Source organism: Equus caballus, chromosome 11 (genome assembly GCF_041296265.1).
Source record: "Equus caballus isolate H_3958 breed thoroughbred chromosome 11, TB-T2T, whole genome shotgun sequence".
NCBI classification, from domain to species: domain Eukaryota; kingdom Metazoa; phylum Chordata; class Mammalia; order Perissodactyla; family Equidae; genus Equus; species Equus caballus.
This window is the reverse complement of record NC_091694.1, coordinates 14,487,608-14,514,262: the sequence shown is the minus strand read 5'-3', so window position 1 is coordinate 14,514,262 and position 26,655 is coordinate 14,487,608. Positions and strand designations below refer to the sequence as shown.

The 26,655-nt window shown below is 45.5% G+C and overlaps 1 protein-coding gene across 1 annotated transcript in view; it reads right to left on the bottom strand.

Annotated features, from left to right (window-relative positions):
* PITPNC1 (phosphatidylinositol transfer protein cytoplasmic 1) overlaps positions 1 to 26,655 on the bottom strand; it is a 230,632-nt gene that overhangs the window by 17,476 nt on the left and 186,501 nt on the right. The window contains exon 6 of the mRNA NM_001163878.1: positions 23,021 to 23,116. Within this exon, the coding sequence (NP_001157350.1) occupies positions 23,021 to 23,116 (96 nt within the window). The remainder of the gene's footprint in view (positions 1 to 23,020; positions 23,117 to 26,655) is intronic.

Below are 26,655 nucleotides of genomic sequence, written 5' to 3'. Positions count from 1 at the left end.
ACAAGCTAGCTTCTTGGGGTGATGAAAATGTTCTAAGATTAGGGGCTGGCCCTGTGGCCGAGTGGTTAAGTTCGCGCGCTCCACTACAGACGGCCCAGTGTTTCGTTGGTTTGAATCCTGGGCGCGGACATGGCACTGCTCATCAAACCACGCTGAGGCAGTGTGCCACATGCCACAACTAGAAGGACCCACAATGAAGAATATACAACTATGTACCGGGGGGCTTTGGGGAGAAAAATGAAAAAAAAAAAAATGTTCTAAGATTAGATGCAAGTTGATGGCTTACAATTCTGTAAAGACTGCTAAAACCATTGAATTGTACATTTTAAGTGAGTGTACTTTATGGTATGTAATTATATATCAATAAACTGTGAAAAATACATAAATGCAACATAATAAAATGCTATGCACTACCTCAGTAGGATTTTTTCAGGGTGTGCACTGGCTCTGGGTTTGCTGATATTTCTGCACAAAGTAATATTATAATAGTCATTATCCTAAGCACATGTTTACTGAACGCACACTGTGGGCACAGTACAGAACCAGGTATTACATTATGCTCTCCCTTTACCTGATTTCTTTGCCCTGAGGGGTGTGGGAGGGCGCCAGCTGTGTGTGTGTGGTCTGGAAGGTGTGGTCTGTGTGTGGTCACAGAGAACTTCTCTCCACTCAGAGAACAGACTCAACTCTACTTGGATGATCTCTGTTCCCTGACCTTCCTCCAGGGTCCCTCCTCATTTGCGTCAGTTGCAGGAAGATGGTAGGCTTGGGGTTAGAAAGGGACCAGAGTGGGACAAATATATAATTAATGGAATATGAAATTGACAAAAGGGATTCTGGAAGGGAGGGAAGGAAAAGAGATGCATAACAAGTATCTCAAGGAAATAATTGCTTCTATGAAGGGAGGGGCCGATGATCTTGAGTGTGGGTAGCATTTTTGAATCTTTGGTATCAACCTAGCCATGCTGTATTTTTATCACCTGAACCAACTCAGAAACTGCCAATGAAATTATATGCACAGGGGCCAGTCCAGTGGCATAGCAGTTAAGTTTGCATGTTCTGCTTCGACTGCCCAGGGTTCGCCCGTTCAGATTCTGGGTGTGGACATGGCACCGCTTATCAGGCCATGCTGTGGTAGGCGTCCCACATATAAAGTAGAGGAAGATGGGCACGGATGTTAGCTCAAGGCCAGTCTTCCTCAGCAAAAAGAGGAGGATTGGCAGCAGATGTTAGCTCAGAGCTAATCTTCCTCAAAAAAATAAAATGAAATGAAATAAAATAAGTTATATGCACAGGCCTGGAAAGATTATAATAATTTGATAACTTGATACTTGAAAAAGGCATAAGCATATAGTTTGGCCCATAGCAAGTGCTCGACTAATGTCAGCCATTATTGCACTTCCCAAGGCAGTCAACGAAATCTTTCAGTAATGTGTCCAATCCTACAGTCCAGGGCAGAGGAGGCAATGCCTTTCCAAAGCACCCTGGAATTGCTGGTAAAAGATTTGATGTTTAAGGTCAGGGGACTAATTCCTGCCTACCCTGTGTTCCTATACCATATAATGCCATTAAGAATAAAAAGAGAAGACCAATAAATCAAGAGATGTGTCACCGGGGAGACTATGGTAGATAATCTTCAAAGGTGGCCACCATCAATTCCTTCCGTCACTATGCTGGCATGCTGTTCCTCTCACCAAAAGATGGAGGCTATTTCCCTTCCTGTTGAGTCTAGACTGGCCTGTGATTTGCTTTGATCAATAGAATGTGGCAGAAGAGACGTTGTGTCAGTTCAGGCCTTTAAGAGAAGCTAGAAACCAGAAGCTTCTACAGTGTAAAAAGTCTAGTCTGATTACCCTTAGCCCACAAAGCTGTGAGGAAGCCTAAGCTAGTGATGTGGAGAGATGCTCACCCATTCCAGCTGAGAAACCAGGCACTCAAGTGAAAATATCTTCGATGTTTCAAGCATCCACCATGAGAAACAGAAGATCTGCCCAGCTAAGCCCAGTCAAGACTGCAGAATTGTGAGAAATAATGCACTGTTGTTTTAAGCCACTAAATTCTGGGGTGGCTTATTACTTAGCAAGAGATGACAAAACAGATGCAATAACTGGATCACCAAAGATGAAGAGAATGAATGCTGCTTTGTTCTTTCACAGAACACACCAAAAGTTCTTCCAATAAGCCAAACGCATGAAAGCTATAAACAAGGAAATTCATAGCTGCCAAGCAGATCCTGTTGAGTTAAAATACAGGAGCTGGAGTTAAATGCGGAAAGCTGGTCTCTTCCCCCATCTGCCCTTTGACTTTCCCACAAGAGGCAAGCGATGAGTTTAATTATAAGCATGTGGACAACTATCTTGAGGCTCAAAAGACATGGTCTCCACGCTATGGTGGACCAGAATATGCATGGGCGAACCCTTGTGAACCTGAGTGCAGGCTGTCCTACTTGGGATAGCAACGGGGTGAGCAGATGATAGCACAGAGCCAGCAAGTGGAGGAAAGCAGGAGGGCAAAGCTTGCAGCAACCCAGACGTGTACGAGGCAAAGGACCCAGCAAACAGAGCGAGGTGGGCAGGCACCAGAGGTAGGGAAATGAAGTAACAGCCAGGGCTGTGACCTGAGCTGCCTTCCTGCCTCTCAGATCCTGTGCAGTGTGCCTGGGAGAGGCCTGAAGAGGGAGGCCCCTGGACCAGCTGGCTGCGCCGCATCCTCCACTCCCAGGACACAAGTCCCTGATTCATAGACTAGCCTCAGCTCGTGTCTTCAGCCGACCACGGCTGAATTTGAAATGGTACCTATTGCCGACTCTTCATGTACATTCCAGGTTCGGATTTCTCAAGAATAAAACATGATTCTGCAACATTAAACACGGAGCACTGGCGGATTGCATTTCCAAAGCAGTTAGAATTGTGGGGCCTCACAGCAAACTTCAGTTCTGAATAAGCCCGGAGAACTGCTGCCTGCCCCGTGAAAACTATTAGATGCTTAAAGCCCCATGTGGTTCCTGATTTCACCACAAAATTATAAATGTATCTTAGGTTATTGCGAAATAAAGTTTTGGGGAAGAGGCTAGATGGGAATGAGAAGTGCATTGAATTTTCAAGATGCAGAATAGAATTAAGCTGGAAGTGATAATTTGGTTTCATGTCCTCACTGCTATGGATGAGGACACGGAGGTCTCAGAGAAATGAAATGTTTTGCCCCCTAGAATCCCAGCCTCCCCTGATGCTAGCCCGATGTTCTTTCCACTACATTTACTTTTAATATGAAACAGTGAAAGGGTGTTTTTGTTATAGCCAGATGCCAAAGAAGCAATTAACAATTGGGCTTTTTATGGCGACAGTGTGTTGATTTTTTGCAAGTCTGGTGTCATATCTACAGCTGCTGATTTCATCTAGTCAATCTCGTCCATGGCCTATAATTAGGGATTCACTTTCAAAGAGCTGGAGGGATGTCAGGGAGAAGGATTTACCAGAGGACTCCTGTAATCAAAACTCAAGATCAGAAATGAGTATCCAGCTGAATGCCTTTGAATGAAGATGAGCAAAATAGATAAATAAGATTTACAAAAATCAAACCACTGGGTCTTACCTGAAATATTCTGGTCACTGCAAAGTTTTCTGTCTTTTCATGTCCCCACCCCCCTCCTCCTCACTTTGCCCTCAATACCCATGCCTCTTGAAATCATTTTCTCCTTTTCTCACTTGAGTTTGTGAAGATAAATATCTAAATTGCCTCATTCACACATCAGTTGACTTTTCTGACAACCTTTTAAATTTTTAAATTTTTTAAATTTCTGGTTTGTGTTTCTACAGCTACTAGAGTATTTTGGTCCTGATTCAAACTCTGTTATGGCACTTACATCATTCTTTATAAAAGAACTGGATGTTTTTACGTTGTAAACTTTCATTTCCAGGTTTCCTAATTTCAAAATGAGGTTTATAAACCTCCACCTTCACCTCTGATGCTACGAATCTCCTGGGCCTTCTCACACTTTGGTTTTAGGGTTTGACCTATTTTAAAAGGACATAAAGTTTGATATTAGTGTGACTGAGAGATTACGCATCTCGACTCTCCTGCTGGATCCCAACCCAGTGCAATCAGAAAATACAGTGAAAGTTGTCTGTAGTGGATTGAATGGTGACACCCAAAAAGATATGTCCAAGTCCTCATCCCAGTACCTACGGATGTGATCTTATTTGGGAAAAAAGGTCTTTGCAGATGTCACAAAGCTAAGGATCTTGAGACGAGATCATCTTAGATTAAGAAGATGGGCCCTAAATCCAATGACAAATGTTCTTAAAAGAGACAGAAAAGGAAAAGACACAGAGAGGAGGCCACATGAAGTCGGAGGCAGAGATTGGAGATAATGCAGCCATCAACCAAAGAACTCCTGGAGCCACCAGAAGCTGGAAGAGGCAAGGGAGGGTTCTCCCCTAGAGCCTCACCTTGATTTAGGACTTCTGGCCTCCAGAACTATGAGCGAAGCCTCTGGGGATGAGGAGAAAGGTTAAACCCCAATGCTTCTGATCTAATTGGCCTTGGGTGCGGTCTGGGCAACGAGTGTTTCAAAAGTTCCCCTGGTGATCTGAATGTACAGCTAAGCTATAAGGTACAAACATCATCTGTGTCCCAGATGAGGAAGCTGAAGCTCAGAGATGAACGGTCACTTATCCACAGTACTTTAGGATTCAAGCTCAGGGCAGCCTGACTCCCAACCGCTACACCATGCGGACAGGACGTTCTCATCTGAAATGCTGGCACAGTCTGTCAGAGGAGAGTTTCCGTCTCCTCATCTGCAGGATGGTGTTAATGCTAACTCTGTGTGGGTTGTTGCAAGGCTTAAATTGGCTAATTCGGGCAAAGTCCCCAGTCCGACACTCAATAGATGGTGCATGATTCATAGGAGAAACCCCATAGTGATAAGAAGCATGTGACACAGAAACATCCTTATGAGACACCAAAATGCAATTGCTTCAAATCTCATTAAGCTCCTCAAAAGAGAGGCAGCAGGTCTATCGAAGTGCTGTAGGATTATTATTACTTTATTGTTATCCTGTGGTCAAGTGTATAGAAAAATGCTGATAAGCACCAACAAAAATGACTGCCTACATCATGCAGGTGTCCTTGTGCCACTGAAAGGCTAGTTGGACATTTCCATGTTCTAGAAGCTATCACCTGGCAATGTCCATAAATGGACATTGGTGGAAGAAATCCCAAGGGAAGGGTTTTCGCTTATTAGACTGTATGACTAGGTTCTGGGCCAAGGAGAGTGACAGCCTTCAGTCTTAGACCCACTGCCTCTCCCTGTTTCTCTTATGTTTCAGTGGCAGGAACACCCTGCTCCAAGTTGACAAAGCAGAGAGCAAAGCAGACTGCCCTAATGTAGGCTGCTCCCTTAAGGAAGCGACTTTACCGGGGCTCCAGAACCACGTGGTGGCACATGCAGGAGCTGGCGCCAGCCAAGCTAGGAGCTTCCCTGGCAGGTGACTACACTGGGCAGCTGTCTCCCAATGGCAAGATAGGTCAGTCTTGAAGTCAGACAGGCTCTGAGCATCTCAGGGGTTACTTCAAAGCTTTCCTCTTGAAGAGTTGGGAGCTACACACAGAGAAGTGCAATCGTTTCCTTCCAGTAATCTTCCAAGCTGGGGTGGAGCTCTTTGCCCTAATGGGGAACCCAGCTGTATTCATTTGCTAGGGCTGCCATAACGAAGCACCACAAACCAGGTGGCTTAAACAACCCAAATGTATTGGCTCACAGTTCTGGAGGCCGGAAGTCTGAGATCGACATGCGGGCAGGGTGGGTTCCTTCTGAGGGCTGTGAGAGAGAATCTGTTCCATACCCCTTTGCTAGCCTCTGATGGTTTGGTTTGCTGGCAATTTTGCTGTTCCCTGGCTTACAGACGCATACTCCAGTCACATGGCGTTCCCCCTGTGTGTCTTCACATCGTTTTCCCTCTGTGCAGGTCTGTCTCTGTGTCTAAAGTCCTCCCTTTTATAAGGGCACCAGTCATGTTGGACTAGGATCTACTCAACCTCACTTTAACTTGATTACCTCTGAAAGGCCCTATTTCCAAACAAGGTCATACTCTCAGGTACTGGGGGTGAGGACTTCAACATATCTTTTTGGGGAGGGACACAATTTAACCCCAACACTGGGTCAGAGAGGTTTTCATAAGGCATATCTTCTAGCTTCCCCTGTAACTAACTCTTCCACAGCTTGCTCTCTCACTTAGTCACAGAGCACTGAACCTCACACTAGTTGCAGCTGAATCCGATGGGTGATGCATGATGTGCAAGTTCTCTGAAAGTGATGCTCTTGCCTCGAGGGGACTGCCCAGCTCCTCTAGCCCAGCAGTTGGCCGGCAGGGAACGTGTCAGGCTGGCTGGGGGCTTCTAAATTCATCCACAATGAGAGCTCTGGCTCCAGATCCTATTGGTGCTCCCCAGGCTTGGCAGATGGCAAATTGGACCCTTGTAGTTAAGGCCTATCTGTATATGAGCTGGTGCCAGGGCTGTCTCCCGGGTCCAGATGGACCTGGCTGGCTACCACTTCCTTTCAGGCACATCTTTACGAGGCTTCCTCTCCACAGGGTTAGTCACACCTTCAGGTGTGACCTGGACATCCATCTTGCACTTGGACAAAGCAGAACAAAGGTGATGCTAAGGGCTTTTCATTAGTGGAGCCCATGCGAAACTGTGTCCTTGCATTTGTTAGCATCAGTCTCACACCTGGGAGGTGCAAGGAGCAGCCCCAGGAGGTCTTGGCCTGGCTGGAGTGCAGCATGCATCTCAGAGGCAATATTATTAGCTGATGTTCACTCAGATATAAAGTCTCCACGATTAACTACGCTTTCAGTCTGAACCACAAAGGACTATATCAACAGGGGCTTGCCCTGTTAATTGAAATTAGGAGGTTTTGATAAATGTTAAATGAAAAAGAGCTAAGTTGTAACTGGCTAGGAATTGGTGCATTATGTAATTAGAATGCTTGGCCCTAAAGCTGGGATGAACTAACAACAGGTATCAGATTTTTTCCTGCATTCTGGAACTTTTCTTGAAGACTCCAAGCTCTTCCAGATATTATTCCCCTTCCTATTCAGTGAACAGCCATTTCAACCAGGTAAAATTTAGCCCTGGATTTGGACCAAGATTTCTTGAGCTTGACTCCTGAAAGCGATACACATAAAAATTAAGGAGCTTTCAAGACTGGCCTGGTGGCATAGTGGTTAAGTTCGCGTGCTCTGCTTCAGCAGCCTGAGGTTCACAGGTTCGGATCCCAGGCGTGGACCTAGCCCTGCTCGTCAAGCCACACTGTAGCAGCATCCCACCTAAAATAGAGGAGCTAATGTTAGCTCAGGGGCAATCCTCCTCACTAAATAAATAAATAAGGAGCTTTCAAAGAAGCTTGTCCCAACAGACCACATATTAAAGGATCCCATTCATATGAAATGCCCCAAGCAGGGAAATCTACAGAGACAGAAAGATTAGTGGCTGGTGGTTGTCTAGGGCGGGTGCGGGTTGGAGGTAAAAGAGCAGGGGGTTCTAGCTAAGGCATACAGGGTTTCTTTTGGGGTGATGAACATGTTTTAAATTTGATTGTGGTGGTGGTTGCCCGTATCTGTGAATATACTGAAATCCATCGAATTCTAGACTTTAAATGGGTGAACTGTATGGTATGTTAACTATATCTCAATAAAGCTGTTAAAAACAAAACAAAACCCAGAACTAAGGAGCTTTCAGAGTGTGCTTGAGAACTGACCTAAAACTTTACTTAAAAGGTCAATGGCTATGCATCAGCTTTTAAAAAAACCCTCTAAATGCAAATCGTAGCCAGAAGCAGCCAATTCTTGCTTTGTTAGCAGTTAATACCTAAAGTGCTATTTTTACAGCGCTCACTCTTGGCAGGGGAGTGTACCGCAAACACTGAGTGATTTGTGCTCTCCCTCTGCAAAGCGACTCTCTTAAAGGAGCTGGACTCAGAAGGTGCGTCTGACAAATAGAAAGGCAGAGAAAAAGGTGAATGTGGTTGCGGTGGGAGGGTGTTTTGGTGTGTGTTCTGAGCCGTTCTCAGTCACAATTCAGTGCCAGAAAATTCAGAACTCTTTAAGAAGAGGAAGCATGAGAATGGAAAATTTGAGCACAAACCACAGAATAATTTACTAGTCAGCGGTCTCTAGCCCTGAGGGTGACTGACCACTGTTGAAGCCTTTTAGGAGCTGGGGAGAAGACGAAGGCAAAAGAGAACCCCAAGAGAGGCAGTCAGAAGCAAGTGAAGGACGAAAGGAGGCAAAAATAATCACATAGCTAACGTTTATTAAGTGCTTGCTGTGTACCAGCATCTGTGTCAAGCACTTTAGGTACACTCTCTCCTTTAATCTTTCTGGTCTAATAAGAAATGTACTTCAGGTGACTTAGGGTGGGGCTCCCAGATAGCCTCAGAATAGGGCTGGTTACCAGAAAGATCAAGTGCTCAGAGGGTGGAAACTTTCAGCCCCACCCATGACCTCTGGGGAGAGAAGAGCGGAAGGCTGGAGAATGAACGATAAAAACTCTACACAGCAGGGGCCGGCCCCGTGGCCGAGTGGTTAAGTTCATGTACACTCCACTTCAGTGAGCTGGGGTTCGCTGGTTTGGATCCTGGGCGTGGACCTACTCACTGCTCATCAAGCCACTCCGTGGCAGCATCCCACATAGAAGAACTAGAAAGACTTACAACTAGGATATACAACAATGTACTGGGGCTTTGGGAGGGAAAAAAGAAAAAAGAGGAAGATTGGCAACAGATGTTAGCTCAGGGCCAATCTTCCTCACCAAAAACCCTCTGAAAAACAAAAACTCTAGACAACAGATTTGGAGAGCTTCCTGGGTGGTAAACACATCAATGTGCTGGGAGGGTGGCACGCCTAGAGGGGGCATGGCAGTTCTGTAGCTCCCTCCCCCAATACTTTGCCCTATGCATCTTTCCATTTGGCTCTTCCTGAGTTGTACTCTTTATAATAAACTAGTGAAATAAGTCAAGTGTTTTCCTGAATGAGCCTTCCTAGCAAATTCTCCAACCTGAGGAGAAGGTTGTGGGAAACCTCAACTTGTAGCTGCTTGGTTAGAAGTACCGGTGACCCCAGACTTGTGACTGGCATCTAAAGTGGGAGTGGTCTTGTGGGACCGAGCCCTTTAACTTGTGGGATCCGATGCTAACTCCAGGTAGTGTCAGAATTGAATCGAATTGTTGGACACCCAGTTGGTGTCAGAGAATTGGAGAATTGGTAGCACTCAGAGCAAACATCCCAGAATTTTCCTCCCAACAAACCTCTTAAGTAGTACAGTCATGTGCTGCATAACAATGTTTCTGTCAACGATGGACCGCATATACGACAGTGTTCCCATAAGATTAGTACCATACAACCAGGTGTGTGGCAGGCTATACTATCTAGGTTTGTGTAAGTGCACTCTATGATGTTCGCACAACAACGACATCGCCCGACAATGCATTTCTCAGAACATACTCCTGTCACTAAGCGATGCGTGACTGTACACTATTATTTCCATTTTGTGTAATGTCCAAAGGAATGCCCCCCTCCTGGACTCACTCTCCCACAGTTCCATCTCAGGCCCTGCCATGGGCTCCTTCCATAAGCCTCCTCCTTCAGAAATCTCCAGACGGACAGCAGGCACGGATCTCTATGTTCCCCTACAAAGCTCTGGGGCCACTTTTCAATCTCCCCCTGGCCTTGTAGGATGGCAGGGCTGAAGGTGGTCCTGTTGGTTCCCAGTTCAGCAAATAGTCAGCTTTTTCGCAGATCTTCTGGTTTCTGTAATTAATTTCTTGAAATATTCTCCTCACATGGCTCTGGGGTTAAGAAAGAAATGCACCCCAATGACTCTGAGAACTCCCCTCCCCCATCTCCAAATCTAGCCTAGGAAGAGGGGAGAGATGGATGACGGGAGCCATGGTGACAGGGCCAGCTGGGCCATCTGGGTTGGCTCAGGGGAGTACCTGGCCTCAGTGATTAGCAGCTGCCTGTGGAATGTGGAGTCATAACCCCTTTGTCCCCAGCTTTGGGCCTGGTCCCAATTCCAGAGCGACAGAAGATGTCTCCCTAACATCTTATTATATAACGCTAACCTGTTCCTTTCAGCACTAACAGATACGACCTATAGTTTTAAGATCACCTCTGACCAAAACCAATAAGGTCATTCAAGCACACTGGAGAAGACGCTGTCTTACTTTGTGTGACAGTGAGAGGCCAGGCACCAGCTCTCCTAATAGCCAGTGAGCCAAGCTCTTCCCTCAAAGGAGGGCTGTTAGGACGTGGCTCGGTTTGCAGCCTTTGAACTGGGTCTGCGTGTTGTGGATTGTCCCTGCTCACTCTGATTTTAGCAGTGTTATTTGAACACCAGCTTTGATGCATTAATAGCCTCGATCCATACTGAGGATATACAATTTGGCCTGTGGATAGCTTGAGTTTATTAAATCAAAAGCTGATAATAGACTAACAAATATTCTTGATGAGTTGCAACATGGCAACAGTGATCAGCACTGGATTAACTGTCCCTAAATCTAGCTTGCTCTTTATGTACTGTATTATTTTGGGACACTTGCACCTCCAACTTGTTGAGCAGAAACTGGGATAGAGATGTTCAATAAGCCAATCGATCTGTAATTTGAAGGTAATAAAGGATTTCCGTTTTTAAAGCTGGAATAGATTTCAAACTTATTTTAGCTTTAGAATCATTTTGTTTTTCCAAATATATTATTACTTAGAATCCCAATATATAAAGAAGGTAAAAGTGATGAGTGGATTCCTTGGGCTATCTCAACCTTCATTGTCACAATCTATTTCATTGTTTACTGGGCCCAGGAGCACTTCTGTGGGGTCCTAGGTTCTGTGAGCAGAGCCGGGGGGTGGAGGAGGACCGAAAAAGCTAAGGAATGAGACACCCCTGGGTTTGAATTTCTGCTCCAGCAACTAAAACGTGTGTGAACCTGGGCAAGTTATTAAACTCCGAGACTATTGTGGGGATGACAAAATGAGAACCCCAAACTGGGCTCTGTGGATATATTCTTTGGGGACTATAACTTTTTCCCACCCCTTTAATAAGTTCCTGCATTACTCAGTTATAGTTTTTCCAGACCAGGTTTGTTTTGGCCAATCCACTATTTTCTGGACTGTTCATAAACAGGAAATTTTCCCCAAAAGATGGGGAGTGGAGTTCTATCAGATCATTACACCTAGGGAGGGTAACCGAGGGCCTGGAGAGGCCCTTCCTCCCACCTACCCTGTCTTTCCCTAGGATCCCCCATTCGTAAGGCCAGTGAGACTCGGGGTTAGTAAGACACATTTAAGGGGGAAACAAATCTCCTAGAGTGTTTTTCAAAGACAGACAACGCCTATTTGTACCTCCCACTTTACCTGAAGGAGCCAGCTTGGTGGGGGAGGAGAAGCATAATCTTTGGGGCCCGACACCATGGGATTTGAATTGAGGCTTCCTGAAACTTCTGGCAAGTTACTTAGACTCTCTGAGCCTCAGTTTCCTTATCTACAAAATGTAGACAATATCTATTCTATTTTGGGTTGTTAGGATTAAAAGATATAACTGAATAAAACAACTCAGCAATGACATTCACTTTTGTCGGAAGTTAGTTTCTGTCCCTCTAAAGCAGGGTTTAGCAATTCTGTGTGAAATCTGTTGAAACTTCTAAGGCTCAAGTTAATGAGCTAGTAATTGTGTGTCTTCCTTTGGGCCCCTTAACAATAAAAGGTGAAGACAGGCAACTTAATAGCACCTATTCTTTCCTGGATATTTTTGGAGCGAAGCTGAACAGTCGTACTTGGAGTCTGAATAAATAGAAGATGTGGAGGAGAGAATCATTGGGTCAGGTCCTATTTCTCAAGAGAAAAAATACCACTTCCATCCTCACAGGGTCATAGCCATAGGTTCTTAGCAAGCTAGGTGGGAAAGGGCTCGGGCAAGGTCTAGCCAGGGGACCTGATGGATACTGATTAGAGTCTTTGATGGGTGGAAATAAACTTACATGAGGCTTAGTCAGAAGCCAGCCCTCAACTCAGAAGTAACTATGAGAAAACTGCACAAATGTACATTATAATTAACACCATTGGCTGGCAAGGAAGGCATTGGATGTGACTCCACAGATGGTATCAGATTCCAAACAGATGGAATGAAATCCAAAGATATTGACCCCTCCCTCAATAGGGCATGGGCAGTCTTCTGGCTTACGTCACTATTTCTTTTTCCCTCCACAAAATTAGGTAACAATAAAATGTTTAAAAATGTGAGCACAGTAAATGGAGCTCTCTTAGTCAGAGCTTCCCTATCTCGAAGAGATAATAGGCGTGACAAGATACTGCTGTCCTCAGCCCTTGGGGAAGCAGACTGGGCCTCCTGACCCCAGGGGTTGGTCATCTCTGACCAGAAGCTTCCCGATATGCCAGTCAAAACTGATCATTTTCTACATGGGTCACGGCATGAAAAAGGTTGGGAAGCTCTGCTCTGAGGCTTTTCCCTCAAACCTAGTGCACTTACACTCAGATCCTTGGGCCCATGTGACTGCATCTGGTTTGCTGGGTCTAGAGTGAGGCCCAGGTATCTGTACTTTTTCAAGCTCCCAAGGTGATTCGAATCTGATTTGGGAACTCTGCTCTAAGGGCCAGGAAGTTCTGGGGTTTTAATTTAATAACACTAAAAATAGCAGAGGCTGATGTAGCTGGCCCAAGTCCTCTGCAAGATGTGGATTTAATGCCTGTTTTCTCGAAAGTACAGAGGGAGGTTCTCCATGAGCTAGAATTAAAGAAGAGCTTGGTTGTGTCTGTTCACTTCACCCTGGGCCCTTTGGCTCCTGCTTCCTTCTTTTAAAGTCTTAACTACTATTCTTCTAAAATACGCTAGTAAGAAGGCTCATGGTGGACAGGTGATAGAATGCCAAAACTGCCATCCTTGGGTACCATCCGGGGACTCCAGTGCCACAGATTGCCTGAAGTTGGCACAACAGACAGTAAGTTCTAAGGTTTCTTAGAGGTGAAATATCAGGGACACATTCCATTCTGAATTCAAGTTAAAAAATAACAGAAGTAATTACAAGTTTTAAAAAATGTCTCAGCAGTACAAGTGGCTCTATTTTCTTAAGGATCTTGCTGTACCTGCAGAAAATTCTGTGATCTTGAGAACTGGAGTGACTGGAACTAACCATCTGCTTCTCTTCTCCATTCATGCCAACAAGTAAAAAGCAACATGCAAACAAATAAACTCCCATAGCAGAACTCGCGGCAGCCACTTTCCAAAGACACATGGTTTCTACTGAGCAGCCATCACAGCAACACATCTGCAGATCTCAATGTCAGAGTCAAGCAGGGAGAAGGGAACATTTATTAAATGCTTGCTATGTGCCAGGGAATGTGCTAGTTATTGTAATGCTTTGCCTTGCCTTTCCCATCATCTCATCACATCTGGCCACATCTTTCCATCCAGTCATTCATTTGAAAGGGGGAAGAGTTTCAAGATATGGTAATTGATGATGATGAAGTGCCATGGCTGGAGGTCTCCAAAAGCCAGGGACCCTCCTACACATGGAAAGCATCGGCTTGGAATCCGCATCCACTGGTTCTAGAGGTTACCTTTTGAACAGATCCCTCTACAACAAGCCCAATTGTTTCTCCCTTCCACGGATGTTTTGCTTGGATAAATCCTTGGAACATGGAACCATTTGCCCAAACGCTCTTTCTATTGAGTCAATGACCCAGTGCCACAATCAGCAACTGCACTCTTGGCAGATACTTAGAATCTCTGGTTTTCATCTGATACTGTATTGTATTTAGGAAGTCTCTTGCCTCACTTTTGTTTGACCTACTTCGTTGGGCGTTTCACTACCAAATCTGATTGGTAAAATTTGCCACAGCTACTCTGGGCACCAAGCTCTGGGGAACCTCATTCATGCAAATTGCTACAGCAGTTTAAATTGGTTTTCTTTTTTTTCCCTTGAAAAATTGAAAAACAAAAAGCCTTTCTCTAGATCGGAGTTGGGCACTACCATTTTCCTAGTACTTCCAATAAAAATGGGCTTTGCTTAAAACATTGTGGTAACTCCACATTATTAGGCCAAAAGAACAGCAGTGGTTTTAAACATCAGCAGTAGGCATGGTCACCAGCAAGACTCGGTGACCCAGCTTTCTTTTATTTGGAAGAAATGAGATCCGAAAGGAACACCTATTTGTTCCTTGGGAAGTGAGTTGCCCGTTATTGGTCTAAAAACGAATGGAGACAGGGTTATTGAGAGCTGGATTACTGTTTAATGCCCCTTTTATTTCCAAAGATGTCTTTTCATTAACAAAATATTATTGTTGCCAAGATGGCTGAGGCGATTTGTTCATGAAAGGGAGCAGTGGAAGAGGGAAGGAAGTAGGGTGATGGGTAGGAGGGTCCTAAACCTCTTGGCATCCAGGAGTCTGCCCTCCCCATCCCCTGAGAGAGTTAGCCTCTCTGGTGAGGCCACAAATGCAGACGCCTTGCACGGTGGCTGGTAATCCTGCTTTGAAAGCCCTCTGCTACTTGCAGAATAAAATCCAAACTCCTTGGCTTGGCATTCAAGGCTCTTCTCTTCTACCTTATTTACTCATTTTATCATTGCCTTTGCCCCTACTTACTACACTGTCTTTTCAGTCTGACTTATCTTCAAAATCCCGTTTGCTTCCATACGAGTGTGGATCAGAAGGTAAGTTATTGCAGCTTTGGAGGGGGGGAAATTTGGCTATTATCTAACAAGATTTGAAACCACATACCCACTGACTCAACAGTTTCACTCTTGGAATTTATCTTACAGAAACAGAACACCACCAAAAAGAAGATCACATGAGGATGTTTCTTGCAGTTCTGTAACAGCGGAAGAATGGAAATACCCTAAATGTCCACTACAAGGAAAATGGCATAAATACGGCATAAATGCATAATGGCACATTATATCGCCATTACAAAACCTGCTAGGGGGATGTGCACTGCCATGGAGAGAAGGCAAGCTTACATCGCTAGTGAGAAAATGTGTGTTGCAAAGTGGTATGCACAGTGCAAGCTTATTTTTATAAAACCATGTTATTTATGCATTCTGTTTAAGTATAAACACCACAAACACCAACTTTAACAACAGCTATCTCTGCGATGAGGGATCATAAGAGATTTGGGTTTTCGATTCTCCATACGTACATTAAGTTGGAATTTTTTACAAGGATCACGTATTTGTGAACAGATAAACAACAACAAAAAAATTTTTTTTAAAGGCCCAGCTCAGATTCCACCACCCCTAAAGCCTGCCTGGACCACTTCTGTTTATGGAGCTGCACGTGGAGATCATTGGGCATTGGAGTTTTCAGGCAGTAAATTGCATGCTGGCTACCACGAAGGCATTTTTCCTGCTGCCTCCGGCTGTGCAGACCTTTAGCCTTTTATGTGGTTAGACCTTATCCTCCCAACCAGATCGTGGACTTCTTCGGTGAGGTGAGGGGGTTCTATTTCTCGTTCATCCCCACAGACTATGTCCCCGCTTGATGTCTTGCGCTGCATCTTCACAAAGGATATGTTCTCGAAGATGAAAGGAATGGCAATTTCCCTCTAGGCTTCCTGGGATAAAGCTTTCCTGGCCAGGCTGACGGGATCCCCTCTCTCACACAGAGGAAGCCACTCAAATATCACCTGAACCTCCCGCTGGGCCAGAGACTCACGCCTTTCCAGCGTGGTCAACCTGGATAGGTGCACAGGACGTTGTCCAACTTGTAAAGGCGGCGGGGGTCAGGGAGAAAGAAAAAGAAAACCAGTCTCCCAGGAGATTGCCCAGGCTCCCCCGGCATGGTCAGGAGGGCGTTCGTAATGACCCTGCAGCCACCATGCTGTTCTCCGGGGGCCACTACAGGAAGGCCCCTTGGGAAATGGCGTCTGCGTGGTTGCCCAGGCTCCCGAGGAGGCAGGTGAAAGAATCTGCACTGAAAATGTTCTCCCCACAGTTCTCCTCATCATCTGCTGCTCCCCCCACTTCCGAGGCACCACCAAGTGCTTCCCTCTCTCACAGCACTGGTCTCACGGAGCCCCTGCGATGTAGCAGCTGTTGCGGACCCTTCCCCTGACGAGCTCCTCTGCAGGCTTCCCCCCCACCCCGGTTTTAGGGGCTATCACCAGGGAGCACTTCTCCCCACACCGCAATGCTGTCGGTCCTCTTATTACCCAAGAGGCCCCAGCCCCAGTAAGTTGGAACCCATCACAGAACAGCTGTGTGACTCTCAGAAAGAAACAGATGGACCGAGGGAAAAGGGAAAAAACGACAATAAAACATAACAACAAACTGAACTCAACAGCGTACCCCAGCATGAGGCAGCTGCGTTAAATCTGGCCATTTGGAGATAATTGAAAATTTTTACCGCCCTCCACTGCCAAGATGTAGACCAAAATGAAAATGTCTTTAATTTGAGGGAGCCGAGTGGTGTGGATGGAGCCCTTTGTACTGAAGGGTACGGGTAAGTATGACAATATTTACTCATTTCGTCTCTCTGTTCCCTGTCTCAGGGCCTGTTGTACTTAGCAAACAGCACTTAATCTCTTACCCTTGACAGTTATTGGAAACGTTAGATGTTTCTCTCTTCGTTCTGTTCTCTCTCCTTTAAGAGAGAATTCAATGGGTACTTAGATTGGTGTGACCAATGAACTGGCTGCTGAGGATTTCTTGGTCCAGGAAGACTCTGTAATCCAGAGGCTCGGAGGCTGAGTTCAAAAGAGTCACTTTAGTCAACCAACACAAGGGGAAGGCTCTAAATCAGTTGTGCCTCCCAACTCCCCTGCACTGCCCTGCGTTCAGATACCACTTCAGGGATCCATGCTTCTAGGAGAGCGTCACGTTATACTTTCTCCTTGATTGCTATCTGAGTTCAAAACAAAAATTGTAAATTTTCTCAACTTCTCCATTAAAATTATTATGCTCTATTTTTCACTGGTCAGATGGAGACTTCTTTTGCATCCTCCAAAAGGAAGAGAAAGAGGAATTTCCTTTATCTGCAAAAAGAAGTTCAAGTTCAAAGGGTAGCAGAGACTAGACCCAATCGTGGCCTTTGTAGCCTCCACGCCTAGAGCAGAGCCTGGTGCACAGCAGGCACTTCATAAATGTGAACTAAAGATATTCATGAACGAGTCTCTCTACTAATAGGTTTTACTAAACTTCCTTCCCTTGGATACGTCTGTAGCAGGGTTTCTCGACTTTGCTATTGTTGATATTTTAGGCGGGGTCATTCTCTGTTGTGGGGGCTGTCCTGTGCATTGTAGGATGTTTAGTGGTGTCCCTGGCTGCAACCTACTAGATGCCAAACACCCCCCTACCCAGTGGCAAAATCAAAAATATCTCCAGACATTGCCAGATGTCCCCTAGGGGGCAAAACTGCCCCCAGTTGAGAACCACTGGTCTAGAAATTCCTTTGCTTTTTGTTTACATAAATTGAGAGAGATTAAAACAAAAAAGTACAAAAAAAAATCCTCTACTTCTAAGCTGTCTTCACCAGGAAATTACATTTCTTTTTTCTTTTCCCCCCTTTCTACTGAAGGCACATCTACAAATTTAGAAGCTGCGTATGCCCTCCACATTGTGTCTCTGGGGGAGAGCTGTGGATGGCAGCAGCTAGGAGCCCAGTAGAGACGCCATTTTCTCTGGTCACCCTCGTCCTGTAATGGAAGCCAAACCTCATTAATTACCGCAGGGAAACAAAGAGGAAGAGCGCTGGACTTTGCATTAGCCAACTCCAAAGGCCTCTGAGCTAGAGCTCCCAAAGCCTGACTGGCAGATCGTCCAGGCTGGACAAGTCCTGTAGGCTGTGTGCTGAGATGTGTTCTTGCACCTCTAAACTGCCAACTCAGCTTAGCAGGTACGGGCTCACTGCCCATGCCCTCTGCAGGCAGGCTACCCGCTCATCATGTGGAATTAGTTCTTCATTCCTGGGCGGGGATCTTCACCTTGAAATCTTGGCAGAGCATCAAAGGTTTGGGATAGAAATCTTGGCAGAGGCAAGAGCCCACGTATTGACCATATAACAAGTACAACCTGCTCAGATTTTGGCTTCACCTCCTCTTTGCTGCTTTGGTGGTGCTAATGTGACTCGGTGCAAAGAGCTTTATAACTCTGATGGGGGCCAGGGCCTTGGTGGGGCTGTGTTGAGACTAATGGAGGTGCTCTCTGTGCCTGAGAAATCACACTGAATTTTTTTTACAATACAGCTCTGCCCTGCAGAGTCCCGCAATGAATATGAGAACAAAACTTGAGACTAAGAGGCTCCTGGGAGCTGAAGCTCAAGCCCTTGATGTGGATAGGAAATAGCAGCATTGCAAAATGAGAATAAGGAGAGTGTTGGGCCGGGCCATCGCTGACCCTGAGTCTCCAGACCGTCCGTCTGAATCCCTGGCTAGTGGTGGCACAAGGGCCGCCGGGGGGGGGGGGCACCCAGTGGAAAATTCCCAGCTCTGGTCACCTTAACGAGAGAGGCATTCTTGACTGTGTGGCTTGGAGGTTTCCAGGGAGAAATGGAAAAAGAAAAGAAAGTGCTTCAGTCCCCTTCTTTGGCCTGGATGGCAGTGTGTGTGACAGGAGCGGGATAGAGAGGGGTGACCCAGATAACCCTGGTCTGAATTCATAAGCATCAAAAACCTCAGAACAGAATCAGCCCACCAGCACTTCAGCTTTGTCCACAGAAAATGTGTTCCCATTTACGATGCTGACATAGTCAACTTACAAAGACGAATTGGAAGAAAAAGCCTGTAAAGCTGTACGCCTTAGATTAAATGAAAAAAAGAAAAAAGAACTTTGATTCACAACTGTTGGCTTAATGCAACAAATTCATTTTTGATAGTGCTTGCTCTGAAATTGTCACTGCTGGAAGGAAAAAATAAAACTCCTGACTCTCAATCATTCATTCAACAACTGCTCGGTGAGCATTGGCTATGTGCTGGTACTGCGCGAGCTGCCGAGGGATGGTGATGAAGAGAATAGCTCTTGTCTTCCTGGAGCTCATGATATAATCGAGAGTTAGAGTGATGGAGAAGCCACAGACCAGAACTCCGCTGGCCTGCAGATGGTGGGTGGGGGAGCAGGATACCCAGGAAAGTGCACAGGCGAGGAGTCATGTTTGAGTTAAACCACAAAGACGGACTCTTTGCTCGACAATTGAGGGGCACAGAGGTGGGGAGGACCAGGGACTGGAGAAGGCAGAGGGCCATGTAAGGGCCTCCTAGCCAGTGAGAGGTTTTAAGTAGAAAATGACAAGGTCAGATTTCATTTGAGAAGGAAACCGTTGTGGTAGGGAGGAGGATGTTAATGATTTACAGTGTGTCCAGTAGAAATTTCTTTGGAAATGGTTTGTTTGCTGAATGTTGTTCCCCTTATTCTCAGTCCCTGGCTAATGCTATTCACAGCAGACACGACAACCAGAATGGCCCAGGAAACACACTTCTCTCCCTTCTAGTGGGTTCATACTGCAGCCTGGATTCTGGAAGTCGAATGATGGTGGGGTTAGGGTCACAAAGGGGCCCTACGGAGCATACTTTTCCTAAGATTTTATTGCAGGCTCCCAATTATGCCTTTTCCTTTGTGGCCTAACCGCCAGGGCTAGTGAGGAAGAATTCTCCTTGTGCCGTCGGCCAGTAATCTTCCGGGAAGCAGCGCTTGACAGTGTGCACAACTGAGCCCTCTGGGGTCCTTTCTTCCACATCCATTAAGTAAGGGCTCCGGGACAGGCAGGGGTGGCTCCGGAACAGGCAGGGGTGGCTCTGAGTGTGAGAGGTGACTCCACAGTTCCATTCATCGCCAGTGACTTTTTCCTTCAAGGCAGAGTTTCCCAGCCTCGGCACTATTAACATTTGGGGCCACATAATTCTTTGTTGTGGGGGGCTGTCCTGTACATGACAGGATGTTTAGCAGCATCTCTGGCCACTAGTTGCCGGTAGCACCTCCAAGTTGTGACAATCAAAAATGTCTCCAGACATTGTAAGCGTCCTTGTGGGGCAAGACTGTGCCCAGCTGAGAAGCACCGCTCTAGAGGATGGTTTTCCATTCCATCTTACTGGATCTCTCAGCAGCCTTCAGCACAACTGATCCCTCTCTTCCTCTTGAACTTGCATTCCTGGATGCAGTCTCCTTCTAACTCTCTGTCCAATTCTTTGTAGGTTCCCGGGGCCTCCCCATCCTCTTCCTGATCTCCAAATGCTGCCATCCCTTAATGCTCGGATCTGAGCCCCTTCCCCATTATACTTTGTGCTTTCTCTCTCTCATCTAGCCCCAGGATTTTAACTATCTTCTATTTGCCAAATACTCCCAAATTTATCTCCAGCCCAGATCTCTCATCTAAGCTCCAGACTCATTTCTGCTTATTCTAGATATCTCGTTGGTATCAAAAAGTCCAACCATCTTTCTCCAAAATCCAATCCTTTTCTCACTCCTGTCCATCTGTTGTCCAAGCCATAAACCTTAAGGTTATTCTGACTCTTCCTTTTCTCTCATCTTCATATCCAGTCCATCACCAATCTCTGTCAATTCTATCTTCAAAATAGACCTCAAAACCATCTGGTCCCCATCTGCCAATTCAAGCCAAGATATAAGCTAAAGAAACAATAACATAGATAACTCTAATGACCTCAGTGGTTTCCTGACTTCCACTGTGCTCCTTTCCAGCCCATTCTCCATCCAGAGCAATCTCTTAAAAGCACAAATCAGATCATATGATGCCCCAGCTTTAGCTTTTTCAAAGGCATTCTACTGCACTTGAATAAAATCTCAGTGTCTTGCACGGCCCCATCCTCCTTTCCAACCTCTCTTGTGCCATTCTTCCTCTTGTTTCTGCTGCCACCGCCATGCTGGCCTCCTTTCACTTCCTCATGCATGTCACTTTGAGACTCCCGCACATGCTGTTCCCTCCACTTGGAGCACCATCCCCCAGCTGTTTTCATCCTGTGGGTCTCAGCACAACTGTCAATTCTTCCAGAACATCTTTCCTGATCCTATCCTCTTAAATTCAGTTCTCCTATCGTGGTCCCTTCCTGCTCACTTCCTTCTGGCATTTGCAACTTTTAACTCCATAGGTACCTATGTAATTATTTCTTTATTGTTTGGCTCCCCTGCTAGATTGGAAGTGTTCTGAGGGAAGGGACCCTCAGTGTCTCTTCTGCTCATTGCCATGTCCGTGTCTTCATATTGTATGTGACACTCAATGAGTACTCAGTAAATATTTATTGAATGAATGACAATTCACCTCTCATTTCCTTGGTCAAACTGCATCCAGAAAAGAATACTGTATGACCCAGGGAAATGAATGACTGTGGGGCACAAAGAAAAAGCTCTTGAGTGTCTGTGTAAATGACACGAAACTTTCCAGTGGTGGTTCTTGGGAGCACAAAGTGCAGGGAGATGAGTCAGCCACCTGCTGACTAGAAATGACACTTGGTGATGTCAGTAGTATCCCATATTTGCCCCAAGACTTTTACAGAATCAGGAGGGAACTCCTGAAGTACCACACAGGACTACACCAAAGCCCTCAGAGGACAAGTGAAATTAGTTCAGAGTGTTCTGGCAACACTGCTTTCCTGGAAGGCCCAGAGCTTCCAAGGAGGCCAGGACACCCAGGTAGGACAGTGGCCCCCCCAGGCCCAAGGGGCAATGGGGCATCAGCTTTACCCAATGTCTTGCATGATGCTCTGCACATGACGGAGGCCCCATAAGTATTGGTGGACTTGATATGAAACCTTTAAGTGTCTCCACAGAGTGAGAGAAGGGGAGACCACGTTTATTCTCTTCAGCGGGTCCACGGTTAGGCAGAGAGCATTTCATTTTGTTTTTCTGAAAATTCACAAGTGTGGTTGGCTGCAGAGCATAGTGTAAACTGAATACGTTAAAAAGCTCAGCCTCTGAGTCAAACTGAGAGTAATTCACATCAGCCTCTCCCCGCTCCTTCAATGGACAGCAGCTGCAGAGCGCACGGCTGCAATTAAGCAGCCAAGCATTTGCTAAGATCAGGTTAGACTTTTATACGCAAACAAAACCTAAAATGCAGAGGCAAAACAATCTGAACCGTACTGGCAGGCCAGTTTGTGTAACGGTGGAATTCCTTTTTAATGAGTTTATTTACTATGTCTTAAATCGGCCTTAATGAACCTGAGAGAAGAGTTTCAAGGTCCGTGTGTTACGGCTCAAGGATGAGTCTGGGGCCCTGAGTCCAAACATCTTGTGATTGGTTGCATGTTGCTAAACAACAAAAATAGCCTGCATCTGTTGCGGTTGCAGGGCTGGGCTGTTATTTACAAGGGGGTCACCCAAGTGCTGTCAGCAGCCATTAATAAAATACTAACGGGACAGAAATGGTGACTTACACCAACAGTGAAATGAAAAGGGCGGACCAAGGCAAACAGCGGTAGGGTGGAAGCTGTAGAGAAAGATATTCTCTTAAATTTATTCTCAGTCAAGATGAAAACAGGAGAAGCCGTCGTGAAGGCGCTTCTTGTCTTGAGAGCAAGGTTTCGTGCTGAGATGAGCTGTCAAAGCTTCGGTATTCATTCAGAAAGGATGGATTGAGCATTTTCTTTGTGTTAGACCCCAAAGACACAAATAAAACCCAGCCTCTGCCCTCACAGAGCAGGCAGATGGGGAGACTGGCTGTGCAGAGACCTGGCAAAAGAGGACGCCAGAGGGGGCTGCTGTTTCTTTTAGAGAGGCCAGGGTGTTGGATGGTTCAAGCCTTGTGAATATTTTGCCATCCAGAATGATGGCAGAGTTGAGAAGACAAGTAGATTAAATTGAATTGAATGGCAGCCAGGGCCAATGACGTGCCCTGAGGAGTAGGGACTTAATTTTGAGACCTGCATTAAAGAATCCAGCAAGATGTCAAACCAAACTGAGCCAACACAAAGACAGACGGAAGTCTCCCAGGTTAGGACGCACTTAGTAAGTATTTGTTGAATGAATGAATCTCTTCCACATGTCATCTCATCTACTGCTTACCTCAGATTCTTTGTAGTAACGTTCTGGAATTTCATCGCAGGCAATATCAATAAAGCAAACTTCTCTCTCTAGGTCTTTGGCTTCATTGTCAAAAATCTGAAAGAGCAGAGCAGCATATCAAAGGTCAGTGATAGCAGATGATCTTCTTGAGATGCCCGCGGGTTGCACCACGGTGCCCGAGGCGGAATGACACCCCACAGAGCATCCTCACATGGCTCAGTGCCCCTGGCTAGTGCTTTCCACCTGCCTCGGAATGTGCCAGAATCATGAAAGACTTTTATTCACTGCCTACATTTTGTCACATCAGAGGCAGCTGTAGCATCAATCACCACTTGGTGAGGGGTAAAAGAAAACGTGGGCTGTTTTTAGAAGTTCAAGAGTAAAGAAATAAATCTCTTCCAAAAATGAAGTACACTGATTTTTGGCAGTAAGTCTGAACAGGGGCATGAGGAGGCTGGAAAAGGTCTGGCTAGATATGAGACAAAAAGCAATAATATAGCCCAAGATTTAGAGAAGAAAAATGTGGGGTTTTTCATTAAAATTTTTCTATACATCTAATTTCACAAATAATACAGGCACATTGCAGAAAATACAGATAAACAAAAAGAAGAAAATAAAAATTGTCTACAATCCTATTACCCAGGGATAAACACATGTATTATTCTAGATCATCTGAGTACACATAGGGGTAGAAGGTGGAGCTTGGAAAGATGGACACTGCTTCTGCCAGTCTACTCCAGGTTCCACTGGCCGAGAATGTCCATCACTTGCAAAAAAAGCCCATAAGACAGCCAGATATATAGATATAAATTTTGGTGGGCAGATCAAGTTCCTCTAGTTTTTCCCATTGCCATTTTTCTGGTCTAAAGGGATGGTCTTCCCGGCCCTTCTGAAGGAGAGTAAACAGATTAAGTTTGCAAAACCACTTCACCCTTGGAGGAAGCCTTAACTGTATTCCCACCTCACTGCTAATTCCTGCAGGGGAGTCATCCTTTAACACTAATTAAATCTGACTCTTCAGAAGAGACTGAAATAATTTGGAAGAACAGGGTAGTTGATGCCTAAGCACATTGCCTTGACACAAATTTGGTGCCTATTAATGACATGAGCTCCCACAGGACAGCATCTCCAAGGCTCTTTACATGCTACACTCTCCTCGGCTTGATTCTCAAGTTGAAACTATTAATCCTTTCCAAATGCCTTCTGAGTAATATTTGTGCTGGTAATTATCCTCCAAGTCTGCTGTTTGCTCTGTCACCTCATTTTCTTCTAAAATGGTTGGAGACTAGACTCTTCAGATTTGTCCAAGGAGATTAACTCCCCAGTCTGACCTGAGGTGGCCACGGCTTTTTCCTCAAAGGCAGGGAAAGACTGGTTCTTGGATCAGCTCTGATTCCTTCCATTGCCACTTGAAGTCAAGTCTTTTGGGACAATCCTAAAGTGTTTGGGAGGGACAGGTGGATTGCTTGGAAATGAAATAGAGAGATGGTGGGGAAACCAGGTCAAGTTTGAGTGGAAAACTAATACTGGGTCTGATGTTGCTTGCACGAGTGTTTCTCTTTCTTTTTTTGCATGTCTCTTTTAAGTGTGTGCCAAGAGAAGAAAGATATGTGCCTCATTAAGAAAACAAAACAAAATGGAATACCCCAGAGGGAAGTGAGCCTGTAGACAGTAAATTACAAAAGAAGTTGGAGAGGTTTGACATTTATTGGTGGTAAAATTTACAGGACTGAAAGAAGGGGAAATAAACAGGAATTAAAGGAATTATTGACAGATTATGTGGCTTTTCTTAATTTAATTCAAACATTTGGATCAGCCATTATACCAGTTATCACATTATCGCCTCTCAGCTCCAAACTCGCCCTTTAGTTTCTGCTCTGAGATAATGGACTGGACCCTGCTTGCACTTCTCCTTTACAGTGAGTACAACATTAAGCCATGTACTGGAGGGGCCCGGTAGGAAGAAGGGGGCTTCTCTTCCTGGTTTGCATCTTACTCCTGCTGCAGAGCCTGTCAGTGGAGACATTCAGTAGTGCTCTGTCCTCCTCGCATGCCCAGAGTGCATAGTTGCTTGGTGACCTCGCAGCCCTGGCCCTCACGGTGGCCGTCCTGATGTAGGCACCATGCACTCCAAGCTTAGCCTTGGAAGGGGCGCCCTGACGCTGTACATTTGCCCACCAGTCTCATCTCACTTGCACTCAGAGGGCTGTTTTCTGCTGACCAGCAACTGTGGACCAGCCGTGGTCCAGGAAATCCAGCAAACTTCTCCACCACCCAGTGGGCTATGACCACAGCTTCTCCAGTGATGTCTGAGTCACAGATGTGGAGAGGGGCCCCTTCCAAGTTTGTCCTTCCTCATGTATTCTCTCTCAGCTTAGGTACCCTTTAGAGTTCTCTTTACACCTTTATAGTTACTCCTATCAAAGTTTACTAATTTCTTATATAACGCTTCCCTGTTCAAACTATTTTATGGTTTATGCCTCCTGATGGGGCCCTGACTGATACCCTCACTGCACAAATGTGCTGTCCTCAGCTTTGGGGGCTACAAAGATAAGGAGGGCGAAGTTCTTGCCCTGAAAGAGTTACCATCTAGTGGGAGAGACAGACTGGGAAGCTATTCCCAAAAATACAAGGCAGACTAAAGTATTTGCTACAAAAGAAAGAATAGCCTGTGAAGCCAGGGAGAGGAGTCACTTACGTTGACTCAACAACTGCATCATCAGGATAGTAGTGTTATTCCTAATTTTCAGATGAGAAAACCAAGGCTCAAAAAAGTAAAGAGCTTTGCGCAAGGTCACAGAGCCAGTCAGAAGAGAAGCTCAAATTCAGGGCAAGTCTCCAGCCTTCATAACTGGGCTCCTCCCGGGATAAAAGGCTGCCTCTTGGCACCCAACCGAGAAGATCAATATCAGTCAAAAGTGCTTCCTGCTTCTTTCCAGAAAGATGAAATTGGGAATCTGGTTCTCCTCCTGCTACTTATAAAATGTATGTCCTGAGGAGCTGTTACTGGGAACTCTCCAAAGACTTGGTGCTTTTCTGCTCTTTTGCTGAATAGCTAAGGCTGCAGTAGACTCTACTTAGCTACCCTTCAGTTCAACTCTGGTCCCCTTCATTAATATGACACAATTTTCACATTGAAGTCCCAGAAATACCAAGCACCTTTCAGTAAATGTTTCAGGGTGAGGTGAGGTTCCCACCACCTGAACAAAGCCACAAAAAATCACTTTGAGGACCTCAACAATCTCTACAGGCTTGAGATTACAAAGAGCCCTAATTTCTAATAAATAATTAATCTCTCAATGATTAGAGATTTTAGGAGATGCTCTTAGGTGCTCAATAAGTGCCTGCTGAATTAATGGAAGGCATTAGCTTCTACTTTCCAAGGAGGAATCTATGGCAGGAATATTGCTTACTAATAGATTTTAGCTTCCTTTCATGAGCTGGAGTTCTATTTCCTTGGTTGTAAGCATCCTAACTTTCCATAATTCCCAGTATAGGGCTCAATGTAGAGTGGAAACCTCAGAGTATGGGCTGATGGGTCCTACACTGGGAATCAGGAGAGCTGAGTTTGAATTCAGTTTTCTCTTCCGTGTAACCCTGGGCAAGACCCTGCACCTCCTTTGGGTCTCCATATC